This window comes from Tachysurus fulvidraco, chromosome 23 (assembly GCF_022655615.1).
Source record: "Tachysurus fulvidraco isolate hzauxx_2018 chromosome 23, HZAU_PFXX_2.0, whole genome shotgun sequence".
NCBI lineage: Eukaryota > Metazoa > Chordata > Actinopteri > Siluriformes > Bagridae > Tachysurus > Tachysurus fulvidraco.
The window spans coordinates 1,510,906-1,530,366 of record NC_062540.1 but is presented as its reverse complement, the minus strand read 5'-3'; the positions used below and the strand labels follow the sequence as shown (position 1 = coordinate 1,530,366).

At 37.5% G+C, this 19,461-nt stretch overlaps 1 protein-coding gene and 1 long non-coding RNA gene across 2 annotated transcripts in view; both read left to right on the top strand.

The window, feature by feature from the left end:
* Nucleotides 1–4,123: 4,123 nt before the first annotated feature.
* LOC113655307 (urokinase plasminogen activator surface receptor-like) lies at nucleotides 4,124–9,873 on the top strand. The gene is made up of 6 exons (XM_047807116.1): nucleotides 4,124–4,496; nucleotides 6,111–6,208; nucleotides 8,025–8,120; nucleotides 8,251–8,394; nucleotides 9,124–9,234; nucleotides 9,444–9,873. The coding sequence occupies exons 1-6, from the start codon at nucleotides 4,435–4,437 to the stop codon at nucleotides 9,644–9,646; spliced, it is 714 nt and encodes a 237-aa protein (XP_047663072.1). The 5' UTR covers nucleotides 4,124–4,434; the 3' UTR covers nucleotides 9,647–9,873.
* A 1,278-nt stretch (nucleotides 9,874–11,151) lies between these two features.
* The window catches only part of LOC125138399, an 11,041-nt gene continuing 2,731 nt past the window's right edge, over nucleotides 11,152–19,461 (top strand). The window contains exons 1-3 of the long non-coding RNA XR_007139264.1: nucleotides 11,152–11,180; nucleotides 11,303–11,413; nucleotides 16,507–19,461. The exon at nucleotides 16,507–19,461 is cut by the window's right edge and continues 1,414 nt beyond it. This is a non-coding gene — a long non-coding RNA (uncharacterized LOC125138399). The remainder of the gene's footprint in view (nucleotides 11,181–11,302; nucleotides 11,414–16,506) is intronic.

The following is a 19,461-nucleotide window of genomic DNA, read 5'->3' as shown; positions in this document are numbered from 1 at the left end:
TTGTTAGCTCATAACTGTGTTGATTTTTGTGTTATATATTCACTTCGTTTGCACATCAGCAGTAGATGGCAGTTGAAAGACACAGTCGTGTAATCACACACGTAATCAGTGATCTTTTTATCGGAAGTGAGAAAAATAAGAAGTTATTATAATACAATATAAGCTTCTTGACTTGAAATGGTTCTCCAGGACCAGGGAGCTACATAGAACAACACAGAGATAAGGACTTAGTAAGTTAGTCCTAGATACATATAGTGTATCTGTGCAACCTGGTGTACACAGTGTGAGACAAGACTAAATGACAGTGCAGGACAAAAGACAGTACAAACAAAAAATACAAGACAGTTTAGAGTTTTATTCTTGTGACTATTGTGTTTATACTCCTGAATAATCTATCAGTCTGACTCACTGAGAATCACAGAATATTTTAACTTTAAACATCATTGTTAACTTCCCATCGCTCCATAACTCCGAGCTGTAGTGGACTGTGTGTGAGTGTGAATGTGTGTGTGTGTTTGGGGGTGTGTGTTTGGGGGTGTGTGTGAGAGTGTGTGTGAGAGCGTGTGTGTGTGTGTGTATGTATGTGAGTGTGTGTGTGTGAGTGGGTGTGTGTGAGTGGGTGTGTATGTATGTGTGTGAGCATGTGTGTGTGAGTATGTGTGAGTAATGTAAAGTGATCTGATCACATTTGTAAAGTTAATCCGTACCTTGCATCATCCCCCCCCCCTTAAAAGGAGATGTCAGATCACTTTCTCACGACAGCCTGCTTCACCTCCACAACTCCTTCATCTACACCAAGCTTCATCTACAATGAGGTCTCTAGTGGTACTCATGTTCACCTGCATGTGGACATGTGTACAACACGAAAACCTTCTGAGTGAGCTTAAATAGACCGGGTGATTACAAACAGGAAACAGGTGTGCTGAGTTGGTGGTGCAATGAAAAGTGGGAAATAGAGTCCTGATGCTAAAGTGCAGCAAATCCTCTGCAGGCCAGGAGAGGGAGCCCTCATAGCTCTCATAACAATTTGTTTGATTATTAATGAATTTCTCTCTTTAGCTGCTGTTGGCCAACTGAGCTGCTATTCCTGTGATCCCCCAAACTGCCAAACATTTACTAAGGAGACTTGTGCTGATGGAGCGGATTCCTGCCTCAGTGCAACAGGTAAATAATGTATTTAAATCTGTGTATTTAATCTCTGGATTTTTGATCATTTAGTAAAACATTTTGATCATTTTATAAAAAATGATGTATTATAATAACAATATGAAATAATTTATTAAACATTATTCCTTATTACTATTAAATAACACACGTGTTGTTTCTTTCTGTAATCTAGCAATCAGGATTTATTAAGAAAAATGATTGAGAACAATTCTCTCTCTCTCTCTCTCTCTCTCTCTCTCTCTCTCTCTCTCTCTCTCTCTCTCTCTCTCTCTCTCTCTCTCTCTCTGTCTCTCTCCTAGCCACTGACGGCATAAATAAGTTTACTTATAGGAGTTGTGCAAGTAGGATGAAGTGTATCATGGCTAAATTTCTAGGATTTACTCTTCAAGATGTGAAGTGTTGTCAGATGAACCTGTGTAACGATGCTGAGATCTTCGCCTCATGTTTGTCCCTCTGATCTCCTCCCTGCTCTTCTTCTGAGCTCTGAGGAAAAAGCAGACATAAACTTCACTGTAACGTCATGTATAACATACGTTCTGTCAATAAACTTTGTTGGTTCATAACTGTGTTGATTTTTGTGTTATATATTCACTTCGTTTGCACTTCATCAGCAGTAGATGGCAGTATCTCAGCTCATTGACTGCACACTGACAGGTTTGGTTGAGGGACTCATGGACTCATGGAGTAAAATGTCCAGTAAACAGCTGTGAAATATATCTACAGTAAATGACTGTAATATGGAACAGAGTGTAAAATAACATTAAAGGGTTTTGACACTTGGATTATAACAGGCCAAAGTCATGTATGGTCTGATGTACTGGTGCATGATATTATAGGATGTATTATCTTTAGTCAGGCGTACACATAATACATCCTATAATATCATGCACCAGTACATCAGACCTGCACATTTTTATGAACAGCAGATATGTTAATCCCTTTCCACTGCTTCTCTCTTTGTACCCATCCCGAGGCATCCAGACATTGTACCAGCTCCCAACGTCCTCTGTGGGACGTAGCCTTTGGACGTCCACTGAGCCGAGGCCGACTCTAAGAATCCTGAGACATCTCCAGTTAGACTCTGTGATACTAAGGAGATCTGAAGTCCATGATCCTTACACCAATACAACATTTGTTTGACTGTATATTACAATCACACCCCCAGTGTCACCCATATGAGGATGAGGTTCCCCCTTGAGTCTGCTTCCTCTCAAGGTTTCTTCCTTTACCAATTTAAGGGAGTTTTTCCTTGCTACTGCTGCCTGAGTCTCCTCAGACTTGCTCATAGGGGAATAAATACATACACATTGTGAACTATATATATTTAAAGCTCAATTTTTTTTATTCTGTTAATACTTTTTCTTTTATTATTCATTATTTCTTTTATCATTCCTTATGTTTCCCTTCTGCTGTGTGTATATGTTCTGTAAAGCTGCTTTGAGACAATGTCTATTGTAAAAAGCGCTATACAAATAAAGTTGAATTGAAAAAAACTTGAATTGAATGTAGTGTTCTGCATGACCAATTCACTATTTTATACAAATAATAATAAAAAAGTTTATAAAAGTAGGTGAACAACGGAAAATCAGAAAGTCTGTTTTATCTGTTTGTCAGAGGTTGTGTCCTTGTAGTTATTGTAAAAGAAACAAAAAGCAGCTTCTGTCTATGAAACAGTTTACACAACCCTAAAGGAACTCAGCATGGCATTATATTTAATGATATTAACTTAACTTATGGCAGTTTTTCTTTGTTTCATGATTTATTGACTTATTGTTACTTATAATAATACTTATAGAATGTTTTATTCCTCTTTAATCTACAGCAGTACACCAACACTAAACATTTAGATTTATTAACATTAGAGTCATTTACACAGTTTATTTATTGTGTGTTTGTAGTTCTATATGTTATCTGTGACACACCTTACCTGCTGCTTTCACTTTCTTTTCTGCACATATACACAGTCGAGTCTTTACTCGCTAGCCGCTCCCAGTTTAATGATGCTGATACATCTGATGAATGTGGAACAAAGTGGTTTTATTATTATTATCAATATTATTATTATTATTAGAACCATCGTAGACTGTGTTACTAGCTTTGTGCCGACGAGGATCTGGTCTGTGTGTGCTGAATATAAACTATCAGCAATTCTTCATTGTTAAATCAACTTTCCTTTAGCGGAAGCATTTACTTATCTTCAGCAGTGTACAGTGCAAAGTCATTTCAAAGAATAGACATCATTCATTTTAAATTCTGCTTCGTTTCTCCTTCAAGTTCTCAGCTTCTCCAATCCATCGATAATGAAGTTCCCGGTTACTCTGCTGCTCATCTCTCTATAGGAAAGTTAAAGGAGCTGCAGGAACATCTGAGAAGGACTGGTCACTCTGCTTGTGACATCAATCTCCTGTATTCTATATTCTTATGGAGAACATCCAGGTCCACCTAAATCATCTGAAGACATGAGGCAAAATGTGTCTGATCAGAACAAGGTAGAACCTTTTAGTGTGAATTCTAGATAAAGATGTGTTTGGAGCAAAAGCAGAAGATCATGTTACCAAAAGCAGCCCATAACCTTTCTGAAGCATGGTGGTGGAGGCATCATCCTATGGCGCTGCTTCTCTACAACTGTGACAGGGACTCTAATAAAGATAAAGGAAATAACGGATAGAAAACACAAAATAAGAAGTTTTAAGCTTCAGAAGTTGCACTTCTCTTCATCCAGCATAATAACAACTAGACCATAAATCACAGCAAAGGAATTTATTCAGAAGAAAATCAACATTTCAGAATGTCACATTCAGAACATGCCTCTAGATCAGACCAACACACCTGTAGAATGACTTGAGCTGTGAACAATAAATCACCTGCAATATGATGTGCTGAGAATGATGTGCTGAGATGGTTAAAAGATGTAAACATAGAAATATCAGTTTAGTTTAGATCATTTTTAAGTTTCACCTTTAAATAAATGCACTTTTTAAAGCTTAAATCGGCTTACAGAAAAGCTTAACTGTGGGACAGGAAATAGAATTAAACATTTCCTTGAAGGTATCTGTTGTGTTGCAGTCGCAGTATGTTGTGCTTGTGTTTGTTATAAAGTTAGAAAGACTGAACAGAAAAATCCAAATAAGGGAATCAACAAGAAATGAATCAATACAATGAACTTCTTCAGCTCAAGATCTGTGGTTGATTGTAAGAGAAAATAAAACTGACTTGTATGTTTATTAAGTTAAATAATAAAATGCTGAATATTTATTTTGCAGTTTCATGAATAAGATGAACTCCAGGGCTCTGTTCTTCACACGAGGGATTACTGTACTGCATGCAGGGTAATAAACAGACCTGACTTAATAAACAGGTTATAAACGTGCTGTGATGAACGGAATGTGGTTTTCAGTTTACTGCTACGTTCCCGAGAAGATGAGGAGTGTAATTACTCTAGAATTCATTTTTAAACCAGGGACCACTGTCTCAGATCTCTGTAAAACATCTTTATTTATTTAATGATTTTTAATTTATTGATTTTATTAAACACATCATGATAGAAACCTGAAATTCAATCCAGTTCAGTTCAAGTCGGTTTCAATTTCTCCACATTCCTCGGGTGTGTCACAGGGGTGAAGTCACAATACAGTAATGCTGAAAAAACTTGTGCAGATGTACTGTGTTCACTTCCACTTAACTACTGAACACTGAAACATGACAGGCATGAGGAGCTTTTTGTCTTCTGATCTTCAAAGGAGAGAATTACTTCTTTAGTGAGTGAGTGTGTGAGAGAGAGAGAGAGAGAGAGAGAGAGAGAGATGAGGGAGAGTCGGATGAGGGAGCGGCTGTTTATAGATGCAGTGATATAAATGAGGACAACGACTAAGTCACAACACGTCCAGGATGACGTACGATCTGTCATTATTTAATAAATAGTTCTTCGGTAGCTCTTTTTTTTTTTATCACATTTATCATTTACATGATATATAATTTATTTTATCAATATATATTTGACTTTATTGATTGGTGTGATTATAAACTGTTATAAACACAGGAGTGTGTTATTATGAATAATGTCCTTTCTACAGTCAGATACAGTCTGATAATTGTGTATTGATGAGGAGGTTGTTGTCCTCAGAGACCACATGGAGTTGATATGTAGTTTTAATTTTCTTTTCTGTTCTCAACAACAGATATACATTATTTTTTAAAGCCTTTTTTTTCTTTCATTTTCCCTGATTTAAAGTTTTCAAAAAAGCAAAAACAAACAAAAGACCCAACAAGTGCAAAAAGAATGCGGCAAGATGCCAGAAAGCTTCATGTCACATCTTTAACTTAGACTGGATCCTAAAGTGCTGACACTGGAGACTCCTTCCGTAAATGGTACACAAACGTCTGCTAACAAAGACTCTGTGAACGAGCGGTTACTATAGAAATGATACCATATAAGGAGCATGTTGTATAAGCTGATATGTCATATAAAAATATAATTCTATGATTGTAGCTGCACTACTGTCAGAGCTGCTGTTCTAGAAAGTTCACCAGCACTCTTGGATTCATGATATCAGTTGTGCCGTGACATTAAGAAAGTTATGTCTCCTACCCGACCAGTAGAACCGCATCATGCTCATCCTCCTCTCTATATATTTTTAGCACTTCTTACATTCCTCTTCTTCTAAGCCTTCTCCTCTTTAACCTTTAATTAACTTCTGAAACATTTTAAAAACATTATATAAATACAAAAAATAACAAATATTTATAACAAATATATAAAAAAAGTCAAATTAGGAAAAAAGAAAGAAAAAAGTCATTTTAGAGAAAAGGGGCGGAGTCAGAATAATGACTATGAAGTAAGTGAATTTAAATCTTGATTAGAGAAATATGAACCAAACCCATCCCTCTGTGCATCCTGCACATCTTCATTTACCAGATCCATTTTAATCTTGCTTCACCTTCAGTTTCTCCTTCAGTTCCTTCTTCACCTTCAGCTTCTCCAGTCCAATGACAATGAAGTTCCTACTGACACTGGTGCTCGTCTCTGCACTTTTCTCTGGAGGTAAGAACTCTCACATTCTCTCACAGAAGCGTACCTTTAAATCACGGTACCTTTAAGAAGTTCCATGGTGTAATACAGGTGAAGTATTCTGCATTCATACACAATGTTGGCTGGAGGTGATGCATGGTGTGAGTGCTGTAATCTAATATCTACTGTAGCAACTGATGGAACGAATTAATATCTATCTACTTGTCTATGTATTTATTTCGTTTTCAGTGAGCTGACGTGACAATATACACATTATACGAGTTGTAAACACTCATACTGTCCTATTCACCCTTGAAGTGCAAACAGTGTTTATATGAGTGAGGCTGTAAACATAAATGTATATTGAATGTTGTGTATATTGAATCAGTTTTTCTGGCTGCAGAGCTGATCAAATGTGAGATCTGGGTTTCACTACACTTTCTTGGTGGTTGAGTAAATTTATTGTGTTTCTTGAAATTTTTAAGGCATTAACTATAATTAAAAGAGACACTGGATAAAATTCCTGATACCCACAACATACTGTATATCAGGCATCACCAAATGGCGGACCGTGGTCTGCATCCGGACCGAGTGACGGGTCTGCCTGGACCCGTTAAAATTCTAATATTATCATATTAAGCATCTCCTTATTATAATCTAATATTATAAGATTATAAGCTCTTTGATATAAATAAAAAGATAAATCTTTCGTTCATGTACATCTTTCGTTTTCTTTTATTCAGTAAATTCTGCCCTGTTCTATTTTATTTGAAATGTTCTTTAGCCTAAGGTTCCTGTGTTCTTAATGTAGTTAATGTTTAAAAAAGGGGGCAGCTCAAAAGTCTTTTGTTCAATTTTTTCTTAACAATTAAAAGCACTTTTATTTTATTCAAAAGATTCTGAATGTTTTACATTACTTGAAATATAGGCCTTAAGTTCAGGCTGCACAAAGCTGTGTTTGCACTTTTTATTTTATTCAGAAGAAATTCATTGTCTGTTGTCTGTTACTTGACATGTAGTAAAGACAACTACAGGATTGTTTTCCATTCAAGTGCCATACAAGATCAGACTTTGAAAACACTTGAAATTTAACAATAACTTATATAGAAATGTATATCTGTTATTCATTTTATTAACATGAGGGTTCATTATTTTAAGTGACTATATAAGAATCGGACCTTTGCTGGGAGGAAATTTTAATAACTGGACCTCTGTACAAGCAGATGTATAAATGTACGCTAAAGGAAGCGTGTTTTCTATTCAAGGTTTGGTTCATACATCAACTTACACATTACTTTTCAGTGCCACCACCAGCTGCTGCTATTAGGAGTGTTTATATCTTTACAAAAAACTCTCTTAGTTGCACAATACAGACTTGAACACTGGTTAGCTCTGTTTCACTTATCTGTCTTATAGTGTGGTGTATTGTATTGTAGTGTAGTGTAGTGTAGTGTAGTGTTGTGTAATCTATTGTAGTGTAGTGTAGTGTAGTGTAGTGTAATGTAGTGTTGTGCAGTGTATCGTCTGTCTGCTCTCACTGCTCACTTTATGTGGTCAGGACCACTTCCTGTTCAGCTCTACACAGCTGTTCCTGTTCAGCTCTACGCAGCTGAAATGACAATAAAAGCTTCTGGACTGAATAGAGGTGGTCATGATTTTATTTACGATACAAGCTTCATGATTTCTGATATCTGTTGTTTATGTTACAGACAGACTGTTCTGTTTTACTGACTGTTTTGTTGTTTTAATGTCAAAGGAGAAAGGGGACAGCTAACATTTTTATACCATTTACACAAGAGTGTATATTATTTCATTCAATTCTGTTTTCAATTCTCTCTTTTCCTTGTAGTGCTGTCGCTGACGTGTCTTAACTGCCTTAATGATCAATGTATTAATATTGACTGTACAGACCAGTGTGCCAGTTTAACTGTGTTTGTAATGAACAGTAAGTACATGTCTATATTTCATATTCAATGTACGTTTGTCAGAAATGTCCTGAAGATTTACTATATTAATAATAAATCAGTTACCGAGTCATATTTTCTAATCATGTTGCTAAATTTCATGCTTTGTAGATGGCAACAATATAAGCGCTGTTTTAAAGAGTTGTGCAGCACCGGGCATTTGTTCACCTATGACTGCAAACCTGGGAGAAACAATAACAACCACCAATGCCATATGCTGCAACACTACATTATGCAACAATGAAACACTGCCAGGTAAAAACAAAATGTGTTCGAAGCATTCATTCATTCATTATCTACCGCTTATCCGAACTTCTCGGGTCACGGGGAGCCTGTGCCTATCTCAGCTGTCATCGAGCATCAAGGCAGTATACACCCTGGACGGGGTGCCAACCCATCGCAGGGCACACACACTCACATTCACTCACAAAATCACACACTATTTTCCAGTGATGCCAATCAACCTACCATGCATTTCTTTGGACCGGGGGAGGAAACTGGAGTACCCGGAGGAAACCCCCGAGGCACAGGGAGAACATGCAAACTCCACACACACAAGGCGGAGGTGGGAATCGAACCCCCAACCCTGGAGGTGTGAGGCAAACGTGCTAACCACTAAGCCACCGTGCCCCCCGTTCGAAGGATTAAATGTCAAAATGTTCATTTCTATCGGTTTGAGTTTTTATATAGCCACAGGCAATAATCTGCGGAAGTACGTCACACTCCTGAAACACTTCCACTGATAATAAAGCTTACTGAGAGTTAAACTATTCTCAACTTTAAGTGAATTCAAAATGACAATTTTACACAGACAGCAGAGCTACATTCTAATTTATTTATTCAGTGTATCTAAAGGTTTGGATTCATCCACTGGATAGTAATAGCTGATAACAATGTAGTTTTGTTAAAGTTTGTATTTTAGATTTTTTTTTTATAACTATATATTATTGAAGTAATCCTTGGTGATTTTATTTCCCGGTTAAGTTCTTCCGGTTCCTTTGCCCAACGGGAGGACCTGTTACACCTGTATCAAAAATGACTGCACACAAACAGTGCACTGTGGAGGAAATGAAGACACATGTGTTACTGGGACAGGTGAATAACTTATTTTTTTATCTCTGCATATATTACACTTCATTTCCTCTGTGTATTTGGATTTGTATGTGTAGTGTTTTGTTATTAATCATTTACCTCCCTCTCTCTCTCTCTCTCACACACACACACACACACACACACACACACACACACACACACACACACACACACACACACACACACACACACACACACACACACACACACAGGTACAATATTAGGTACTACAGTGACCGTGAAAGGATGTGTAGCTAAATCTTCCTGCAATGGTACTCAATCAGTAATCTCAGTGGGAAATAGCACTGTAAGTGTTCAGTGTTGTGAAGGAAACCTGTGTAACAGTGCTGAGATCTTCACCCTGAGCTTCCTCCTCATGATCATCTCTCTACACTCCTCCATGTTCTTCTACTGAACACTGATTGAGTAGCTCACTAAAAGCAGTATGCAGAAGACAGATGTTTTTTTATTTTTTATTTCATTTAAGCTTCACCTCTGCTGTATTGCATCATCACATATAACGTATTCACCATATGTACATTACTGAGCTTTTCATGGTCTGTAGTCTCTTTATATCTCTTTATTTCGTTTTTCCCACTTGTGTTATACAGAATCTGCAAGAAATAAACTGATGCATATTCATTTTGCCTTTCTTTCTTTTTTTTTTTTTAACTGTGATTACTGAACTTTTTCTATCTTGACCAAATGCTGTTATTTCCTGTTAAATTTTTCAAACAAAGGAGGCATGAGTTCAACTGGTTTTGATTAACATTTGATCGAATATTTGTCCAAGGAGCAGTAATGTTTTACTTCCTTCATTGTTCTTAAATACATCAAACATCAGTAACTGGTTATGAGTTTATAATACAGAACAATAATATGGCATATTGTTTTATTAGAATTCTTTATGTAAGCATTGTTATTCTGTACCAAATTATTATTTCTTATATTTTAAGTTATTATTTTTTTGTTATTTTCACATACAATCACACTACATTCTCTGGGTCAAACTTGATTATTGTATCTTGTTCATAAGAGATTTTACTTTTACTATATGTAAAGATTAACCCGAATTTCAAATCAGTTCATTTTAATATGTAAATGTTGAAAAACGAAAGCAGGCGATGTACTTAAGGCAGATTACTCCAAATAGTGTTCAAAAACCTGGCAGGTTTAACCTATTAACTTTCTACAGAACGTAGGATACTAATATAAAATATAATAGTAACCAAATATAAAACATTCTGTACAACAAAGAAATAAGAAAACAAACAACTGAACCACTAGATGCTGCTGATGAACTGATCAGGTTTTGTGTACAGACTGCTGAACGGCCGATCGGCTGATTGTAGGTGATGTAGATTCTAGAATTAGAAATGTAGATTCTATACACCAAATTTCAGCTTTATCATCTTACAGTTAACTAGAAACAGATGCATAAATGAAATCAACTCCTCATACAACAGTCATTAATTCGGATGTAACGACCTTCAAACTGAAGCTGAGAGCCTTCAACTTTAACTACAATTCTATTATTCTAAATAGTACTCAGCTAAAATAAGAATTTTATCAATGTACATCTGAGGTCTGAATTTAACTTCTCAGTTCTGATTTTCTTTAACTTTTATATGTCTGCAAAGGCAACTCTAAGTTTTCAGTAGACTGAAGACATTTGTTTTTTGAGATTGTGTGGCAGCATTTTAAATAAATGCAAATCAACATGTTAATCATTGTGGAACATTTCTCTAATAATCCTGACTAGTGAGTTCCTGGAAACACAAAGTTAACTACCTCCATTTATAATGAAATGAAACTTATGGTAAAGGTTGTGGGTTGTGAAATAAACTTCCCCTTCTATATAACTGAGCATAACCATAAAAACCAGGCTTTGTTTCAGAACGTTGCTCTTTAACTTCATCTGCTTCTTCTTCAGATGCTTTTCTCCAAAGGTAATGAAACTCACTGTGGAGAAATAGAGAAAATAAATTGAATTCATTTCAAAATATTTTATCTTAAGATTGAATTTTATACAAATAACGTTTTATTTTCATTCTGATTTTTTTTTCTTTAGCCATGTCACTGAATTGTTATCAGTGTTTGCTGTCACTAACTGGCGCGTGTACCAATGAACAGATAACCTGTTCAGATCAGTGTGCCTCTTCAACTATGTCTGTTTACACGGGTAAGTGTGTGTGTGTGTGTGTGTGTGTGTGTGTGTGTGTGTGTGTGTGTGTGTGTGTGTGTGTGTGTGTGTGTGTGTATGAGCAGCATGGTGTCTCCGAGCACGACGCTGTTTGAGAGTCTGAGTCGCAGGCACGGTGTGAGGGTGGTGTGCTAGTGATGGAAGATGTGGTGGGACATGAGAACATTGTCTCTGCCTCCAGCATGAACAGTGCAATTGTTGTATTCTTGAATCAGGTGAATAAAGTAAATAAACATGTCCCGAAAGGAATTAATAATGAGTGTATATTGGTTTCTCCCCTCAGTTCCCCTGACAAAAAAGTCATGTTGTCAAATGTCCCTCCTTTTATTAACGAAGAGGCGATTCTGAAAGAGTTTTCTCGGTACGAGCAACCCGTCTCCCCCATGAAGAAAATCCCCCTCGGCTGTAAGCCCCCACTAGTTAAGCACTTGGTTTCTTTCAGGAGATTGGCGTTTATGGTTTTAAATGAAGGAGTTTTTTCCCAGACCGATATAAAATGTTTTAAATGTGGTCAGATTGGACATCTTGTCCGCGCCTGTCCTGAAAGACAGCGTGATCCCGGTGTCTCCAAATGACCGGGGCAGAACGCAGCTGAGACTGCTGGAGCCGTTCCCCCTGCGGACACAGCTTGGCCTGCTGCTGAAAGCCCTGCAACTGCTTCTGCACCATGGCCTAGGAAGCATGAGCCCAAGTTCAGACTGCAGACCAGAGCTCCACTAGTGACGTACCCACCGGGAAAATCCCTGCTCGGCTGAATCAGACCGGGAGAAGCCCTGCTCGGCTGAACCGGAACGGGAGAAGCCCTGCAGGGCTAAACCGTACCAGGAGAAGCCCTGCTCGACTGAACCGGGCCGGGAGAACGGCTGTGAATCTGAAAAAGTCACAGTGGACTCTGAAGTAGTGCTGGAGCTGCCAGTGCTGGAGCTGCCTGTGCTGGCAGAGTCAGACACGGTGAAATAGGAAGGCTGGCACGGACTGGTCCAGCTGTCCAGCAGAGCTGCAGCATTCTGCCTACAGTTCATCCAGAGACTCCTCACTGGACCCAGAGACCTACAGTAGTATGGAGAGCAGCAGCCAGTGGAATATTACGCACAGTTGAAGGACAGGGGCTAGACAGAGCCCTGTTTTTAATGGACACAAAAATGCTGGACATCTCTGGATTACCAGTGTTTTACTGTGGACTTTTTAAAATCTGGAACATTTTTAAAAAAACAGTTCAAAGGCCATCAAACATTACACTGGTTTCTGGAGGAGCCTCTGGTGTACAGCAGGCGACTGGACATCTCCAGTGTGACCATTCCTGCACTGTCCAGAACTCTAACCTCCTCGGGCATTGTGACGCTCCGGGAGCTCGTGAACATCACAGGGTCTGACTTGTCGAGGGCAGAGGACCTGACATTGCATATGAGATTGAGGTCCCTGCGCATTGTCAATCAGCTCCTACACCACTGGAGATCTGCACTAACATCAGAGGAGCATGTTCAGCTGCTGGATTATCATCACACAGAGGCTGGTCCTGCAGAGGATGAACCCTTTCCCCAGATGAACATGGCTCCTTACCTCGACGGGTGTGGGGGCCCCCTCCTGGAGTGCCAGGTGAATGAGAGATGGACTTTGGGTCAGTGACGGGGAAGCTGCAGAGTACAGCGTCTGAGTTAAAGTTTTAAATAAGAAAAAGCCGAGTGGGAGGGTAGACACCCCATGGAGAAGTGTTTTGGGTTTTAATGCTGATATTAAACCAGAGTGGAGAGCACTGTACAAACCACCATTGCCAAAAAGAGCTGCCGACCTTCAGTGGAGGATTTTACATGGTATTATCTCTGTGAACTCTTATTTCTGTTTTAAACCCTGATATTGCACACGACTGTCCTTTTTGTTCACAGAGAGAAACAGTTTTTCATGCTTTTATTCACTGCTCCAGGTTGCAGTCACTGCTTGTGTTTTTACAGAGCATTTTAAGGTTGTTTTATGTTGAATTTACTGTTCCTTCTTTTTTTGGTTTTAAATACATTAGGAAACACAGGTTCAGGTGCCAACTGGTCAACTTTATCCTCAGCAAGAAAAGATGGCAATATACCTGAGCCCGAAAAACCAGATTGCACAGAACACTGACTGTGAGGCCACAATTATACTACAAAGGCTGATAAAATCAAGGATTTTAATTGATTTTAAATTTTAGAGAAGTATGAATGATGTGGAGGTGTTTAAATGTGTGTGGTGTAGGGAGAATGCTTTGTGCTCTGTGGAGGAAGGAGAACTAAACTTTACACCAGAGTTAAACTAATCATCCATGTTTTACTCGATGTAAAAACCATCTTAACAATAATTTATTAATTTATTAAGTCACCTTGAGTTTTTATGATATGTGACTTGTGTAAAGTAAAGTAAAGTGTAAAGTAAATCTCTCTCTCTCTCTCTCTCTCTCTCTCTCTCTCTCTCTCGCTCTCTTTCTCTCTCTCTCTTTCTCTCTTTCTCTGAAGTTACTTTTGAAAAAAATCTCTTATTTTAAATTCGCATTTCTAATGTAAATTTACAGTTATACTATTAAACTGTACTGAGCTGTCGCACAGGTCCACTTGTAGAGCGCTACTGTCCTCTTGTGGACATATATTTTCATTGCACTAATTTATTTGTTAAACGGTTTACCAATTTCCCCTGTTTTCTGTTAGAGACCTAAGGACAATGTTAATATTTTTTTTAAATAAAACCAACAATAGATTCATTCTACTCTTTTTTTTATTATAGACTTCATGTATATGATTAAATTGTACTGATCCGACGCACAAGCCCTTTAATAGAAGCGCCCTCTTGTGGACGGACGTTATCACTACATTAATTTTTTTGTTAAAAGGTTTCTCGTTTTTTCTCTTTCTCTTTTCTTTGGGAGGCTTCGGGAAAATATAACAAACATACAATCGTAATTTTTCTTACTTTCCCTCGATGTTAAGTAATACATTTAAAGTTTGTCAGCTTGTGGAATGACTTTAATTTATTTGTTTAAACATTTCCTGTTTTTTCTCTTTTCTTTGAGATACCTGAAGACAATTTAAAGAAAATATAAACAGAAACACGTCGTTTATTTTTCGTTTTTACGATTTTTTAAAAACAATATATTTCAAGCTTGAATTGTATTACGGCCTGTTTGTGAGATTTCACTGCCCTCTTGTGGACATACATTGAAATTACACTAATATATATTTAAAGGATTTACCCGTTTTTAGTATTTTCTAATGAAGAATTAATGAAATTAAGAGAAGTAACATATTGCACATCATATTCCATTTTTCCTTATGATTCTTCTTGTCATTTCTTCTCTTTTCATTTTAATTCGTTTCTTAAATAAAGTGTATTGATATGCACAGTCTAAGAAGGAGTGGATTTCCCTGCAGGTTGTTTACTGTATATAATTGTGTACGAATAAAATATTTAATACAAAAGGCCAGAAACACGTGTGTTTAAACAGAACAGATATAAATAAAATATATGTTGCAAGTTTTGTCCAAATGTGTAGTTAATTCAAACCTGTTTCATTCTCATGACAATTTTACTGATTTTATTTTTTTAATGTTTAGTATATAGTTATAGTTTAGGATTATAGTTAGTCCTCTCAGTTAGAACTTTATCCTCTTTGTACAAACCAGAATGAAGCAAGAATCAACATGTTCCTCCTCTTCCAGGGGACTGAAATACAACACATCATCTACAGCCGATTTTACAGAATTCTTTACAGAAGTACTTTGGATTATGAAGAAATGACTGTTTGTTGAGATTTAGTTCTGCTCGTAGACGGTAAACATTACAACACAATGAGAGAATGATAGTGACGCTAAACACAGCTATAATAGAATTACTGTCTATTACTGTACAAACAAACATGGAATATGAGTTGACACAGTAATGCAGTCATTTTAGGAGGTAATTCAGTCCTTTAAAGTCTTTAGAAAATAAGATTTTGGAGTCTGCAGGTTTCTCACATGTTGATGGTGTTTGTCTTTGCCTGTGGTGAGGGCTCAGCTCTGCAGGAGAGCATGTGATTGGTGGAGGATGTTTTCTTTCTTTCCTTGTGGTTATTCTTACTTCCTAAGAAAGACATATTTATAACATAGATGGAGGCTGCAAGAAACTTGATAAAATTTCACTAAAGTGAGGGCCACCTCCTGAAGTCCAGCCCCAGTTGGACACTTTTGAGCATGCAAAGCTCCAGTCCAAGTCCAGAGATGTTCCTGATCTTTATCTATTGAAAAAAGACTTTGACGAGAAGACAGTCACGCTACCATCAGTGTCAGTGACTGATACTGGAAGTGAGAAAAAAAAGAAGTTATTTATTAAGAGCTGTAGACAATTGTGTACTGCAGTCCATATATACATGGTATTCTGCAAATGTGGAAACTACCATTTAAAACTCAGACTTCTCCTTTCTGTAGCCTCCTGAGACCTACTGCAGCTGTAGCCAGCTTGTAACATTTGACCACAGAGCTGAAAACAGAGCTGAGCAGAGTAAAGGGATGATGGTGCATGGTGTGGAGTGTATGGGTGGCATGATGCAGGGACGAGTGTGCAGTGTTATAATTCCAGAGTGAATATTGTGTGTGTCAGATGGCTCTTTAATGGACAGCGAGTCTGTTGTTGTTGTTAATGAACTGGAGTGGGTCGGGGGGAACATCTTGTTGTTGGTGATGTACTGAAGAGTTTCTGTTTCTGCTTCAGTTGTTTGGGAGAAGCCTCTTTTTGCTGCTTTAATCCACAACCTCAGTGCCTCTTGAATAATGAAACCAGGGTTGTTATTGTTATTGTTATATTTGACTCAAGTCCTGACAGGAATGTGTGCACTCTCATAAAATCTGATGTAATATATAAAACTGTGGGCTTACATGTTCACACGCACTCCATCTGGAGCAGACAAACACACATCTTTGCTCTTCCTTGTCCATTTCTTGATGGTTCTGGTTACAGGCTTAGGAACTATTTATGTAGATCTGACAGTCTGTTCAGTCTTGGTGTAAAACCTTCCATCTATATCTTTAAAATAACCGTTAATTGTTTTTTTACTTTGTTTTATTTGCGTTCGACAGACTGAATGAAGATCATGAGCTGGTGGCGAGCTGATGATGAGAAGCTGAGAAGATGAGCTGGTGGTTACAGACATGACGAATGTGGAAAACGAACGTGACTGGACAAGCTGTCAATCGGACTGTATCATACGGCAGCCGAGAAGTGCAAAACACCATAACAAATCGGAAAACAAATTAACAAATTAACAAATTGGAAAACTATCAAATACAGTATCTTGAATGACAGGTCTCTTGTACAATGATTGGTAAGTTTCCATTCACAAACTATATCTCCCTCTTCCGGGTTGTCTGAATCGTTGCACGGAACACATTAACAAATCCGAAAACATCCGTTTGTGATTGGAACATTTACAGATTATTGGACAAGACGTCTTGTCTGTCGGATTTGTTATTGTGTTTTTGGATTTGTTGATGTGGTTTTTGATTTGTTAATTTGTTTTCGGATTTGTTATTGTGTTTTGCACTTCTCGGCCACCGTAGTATCATCATCAAAAATGTAGAAACATTCGTTCACAGTGTGAAAAGTTTTTTTTCCATAACCTATCTTTAAATGAGAGGAGAGAGATAGAAGAAGTGTTGACAGGTGAGAGAAGGAAGAGAGAATTATTGGTTAGGTTTCTTTTTAAAAATGAAACCCTAAAGCATCTCTGTTGTTCATTTACAAACCCAACAACACATTCACAGCATTTATCAGAGCATCTTATCGAGCAGCTGACTCAAAGCCAAATAATACATTTAATACACTAAAATACACTAAATCAACAATAAATACAACAATACAATCAAATAACAGGATAAAAATGAGATGTTTCTTTAATATGATGTTTTAGATGTTTAATCTAATTTCCAGCACATTATAGCAGTCAATGTCTCATTTTTGTCCTGGGAGATAAAGACACAGTCGTGTAATCACACACGTAATCAGTGATCTTTTTATGGGAAGTGAGAAAAATAAGAAGTTATTAAAAGCTGAACACAAAACAGTTAACTGAGAACGTACAGGCAGGTGTGAAATAACCACTGCAGTCACAAGCTTCTGTGTAACACAACAGCTATATATGGTTAAAATGACAATATAAGCTTCTTGACTTGACTTGAAATGAGACAATGTTTTTCCAGGACCAGGGAGCTACATAGAACAACACAGAGATAAGGACTTAGTAAGTTAGTCCTAGATACATAAAGTGCATCTGTGCAAACTGGTGTACACATTGTGAGACAAGACTAAAAGACAGTGCAGGACAAAAGACAGTGCAGGACAAAAAATACAAGACATTTTAGAGTTTCATTCTTATGTCTTTATTGTGTTTATACTCCTGAATAATCTATTCCAGGAGACAGTCTAACTCACTGAGAATCACAGAATATTTAACTTTAAACATCATTGTTATCTTCCCATCGGTTCATAACTCCGAGCTGTAGTGAACTGTCCCTCTGAACTGCAGAAAGACATTGGGGAACACTGTCCTCATGTCCCAGACACTTCCTTATTACCAGGCTTTGATACATGCACTACACTGTAATAAAAAAATGGCGGAGCGTGACCCAATATCAAAAACTCCAGATCGGCCGTGAACTTAATCCATCAACAACTTGTGGAGGATCTTCATCTGCCCACAGTGCTGTAATGCCGGCCCTCTAAAAGTCATAGCCTTAGATAACCAGCCCATCAGGGACAGCTTTATAACTCATCAGACTGAAACAATGGTGCTGCAAATCAGCAGTTCTACTATTATTGTTCTACTGATTGTTATATAATTTATTTCACTGAATTAGATTCTCTTCTTTTTTCGGTAATCCTGACTACACTAACACCTATTACACTGAGACAGTAACATCTGCATAAACTGCCTACATTTAGCAGAAGTGACTGTACTCACATGTACTGCCTTCTTTGCTGATACAGTAACATCCAAATTGACTAGTTGCACAATAACAAAAGACATTTTTCTGAAACATTAAAAACTACAGTATGTTGTTCTGTGTTCTGTTTTACTGATACTAATTAAAACAGACGTGAGTGTGTCCATAAAATGTCAAGCAAACATTTTCTTAGAGAAAACATTATTAATGATTACCAACTTTCTTTAAAAATCCATTTTTGTGGAGCTTCTGCTGTCCCTCTTTGTGTTGTTACCATAGAAACAATCACATATCAACAATGCATTTATATAAATTTGAAATATAAACTGTCAGAACTGATGTTCTGGAAAATTAATCAACACTTTACTCAAGCCCTGACCAATCAGAATTAAAAACTGAACAGTGTTGTGGTGTATTTACACTTGCCTTGCTCAAACTCGATGCTGAACGAGTGTCATGATACAGAACAACACACTTTAATGCTTTTATAGATGAGCTAAAGGTGGATTTTTGCTGTGGACCCAAATACAGGATAGCCAAATAAACGGGGTTTAATAACAAAAGACACGAAACATGACACGGACTGGAGACAGGACAATAGGACAAAACAACAGTATATTCCGTGCTGCACAAGGCAACGCGGCACAGTTAAATAGACAAAGGTAATGACAATGGGACACAGGTGTGTGGAAACGGGAGGAGCAGACAAAGGAGAAGACATTACTGATCTTTTGACCAGAACACAACTGTCTCTTTTCAAGGTGTCATGCGCCCCCTACAGGCTGTTTACCTACATATCTTTAAAGAATCTGGGATGAGACAAAAAAAATGTTGGGGTGTTTGTTTTTTTAAACTAAGGGTCTCTCATTTCCAGCCCTCAACATTACCACAAAATCACATATCTGAACAATGCATTTATATAAATTTGAGATTTGCAGCTATATCTTGTTTATCAGACATTCCACAGATTTAACTGTAATTTAAATTCTTCATGTGTGTGTGTGTGTGTGTGTGTGTGTGTGTGTAGTAAACATTTCTGGGGTTATAAATGTAATTCAATAACAGAGTGACAGAGTGTAACAGGCTTTTATT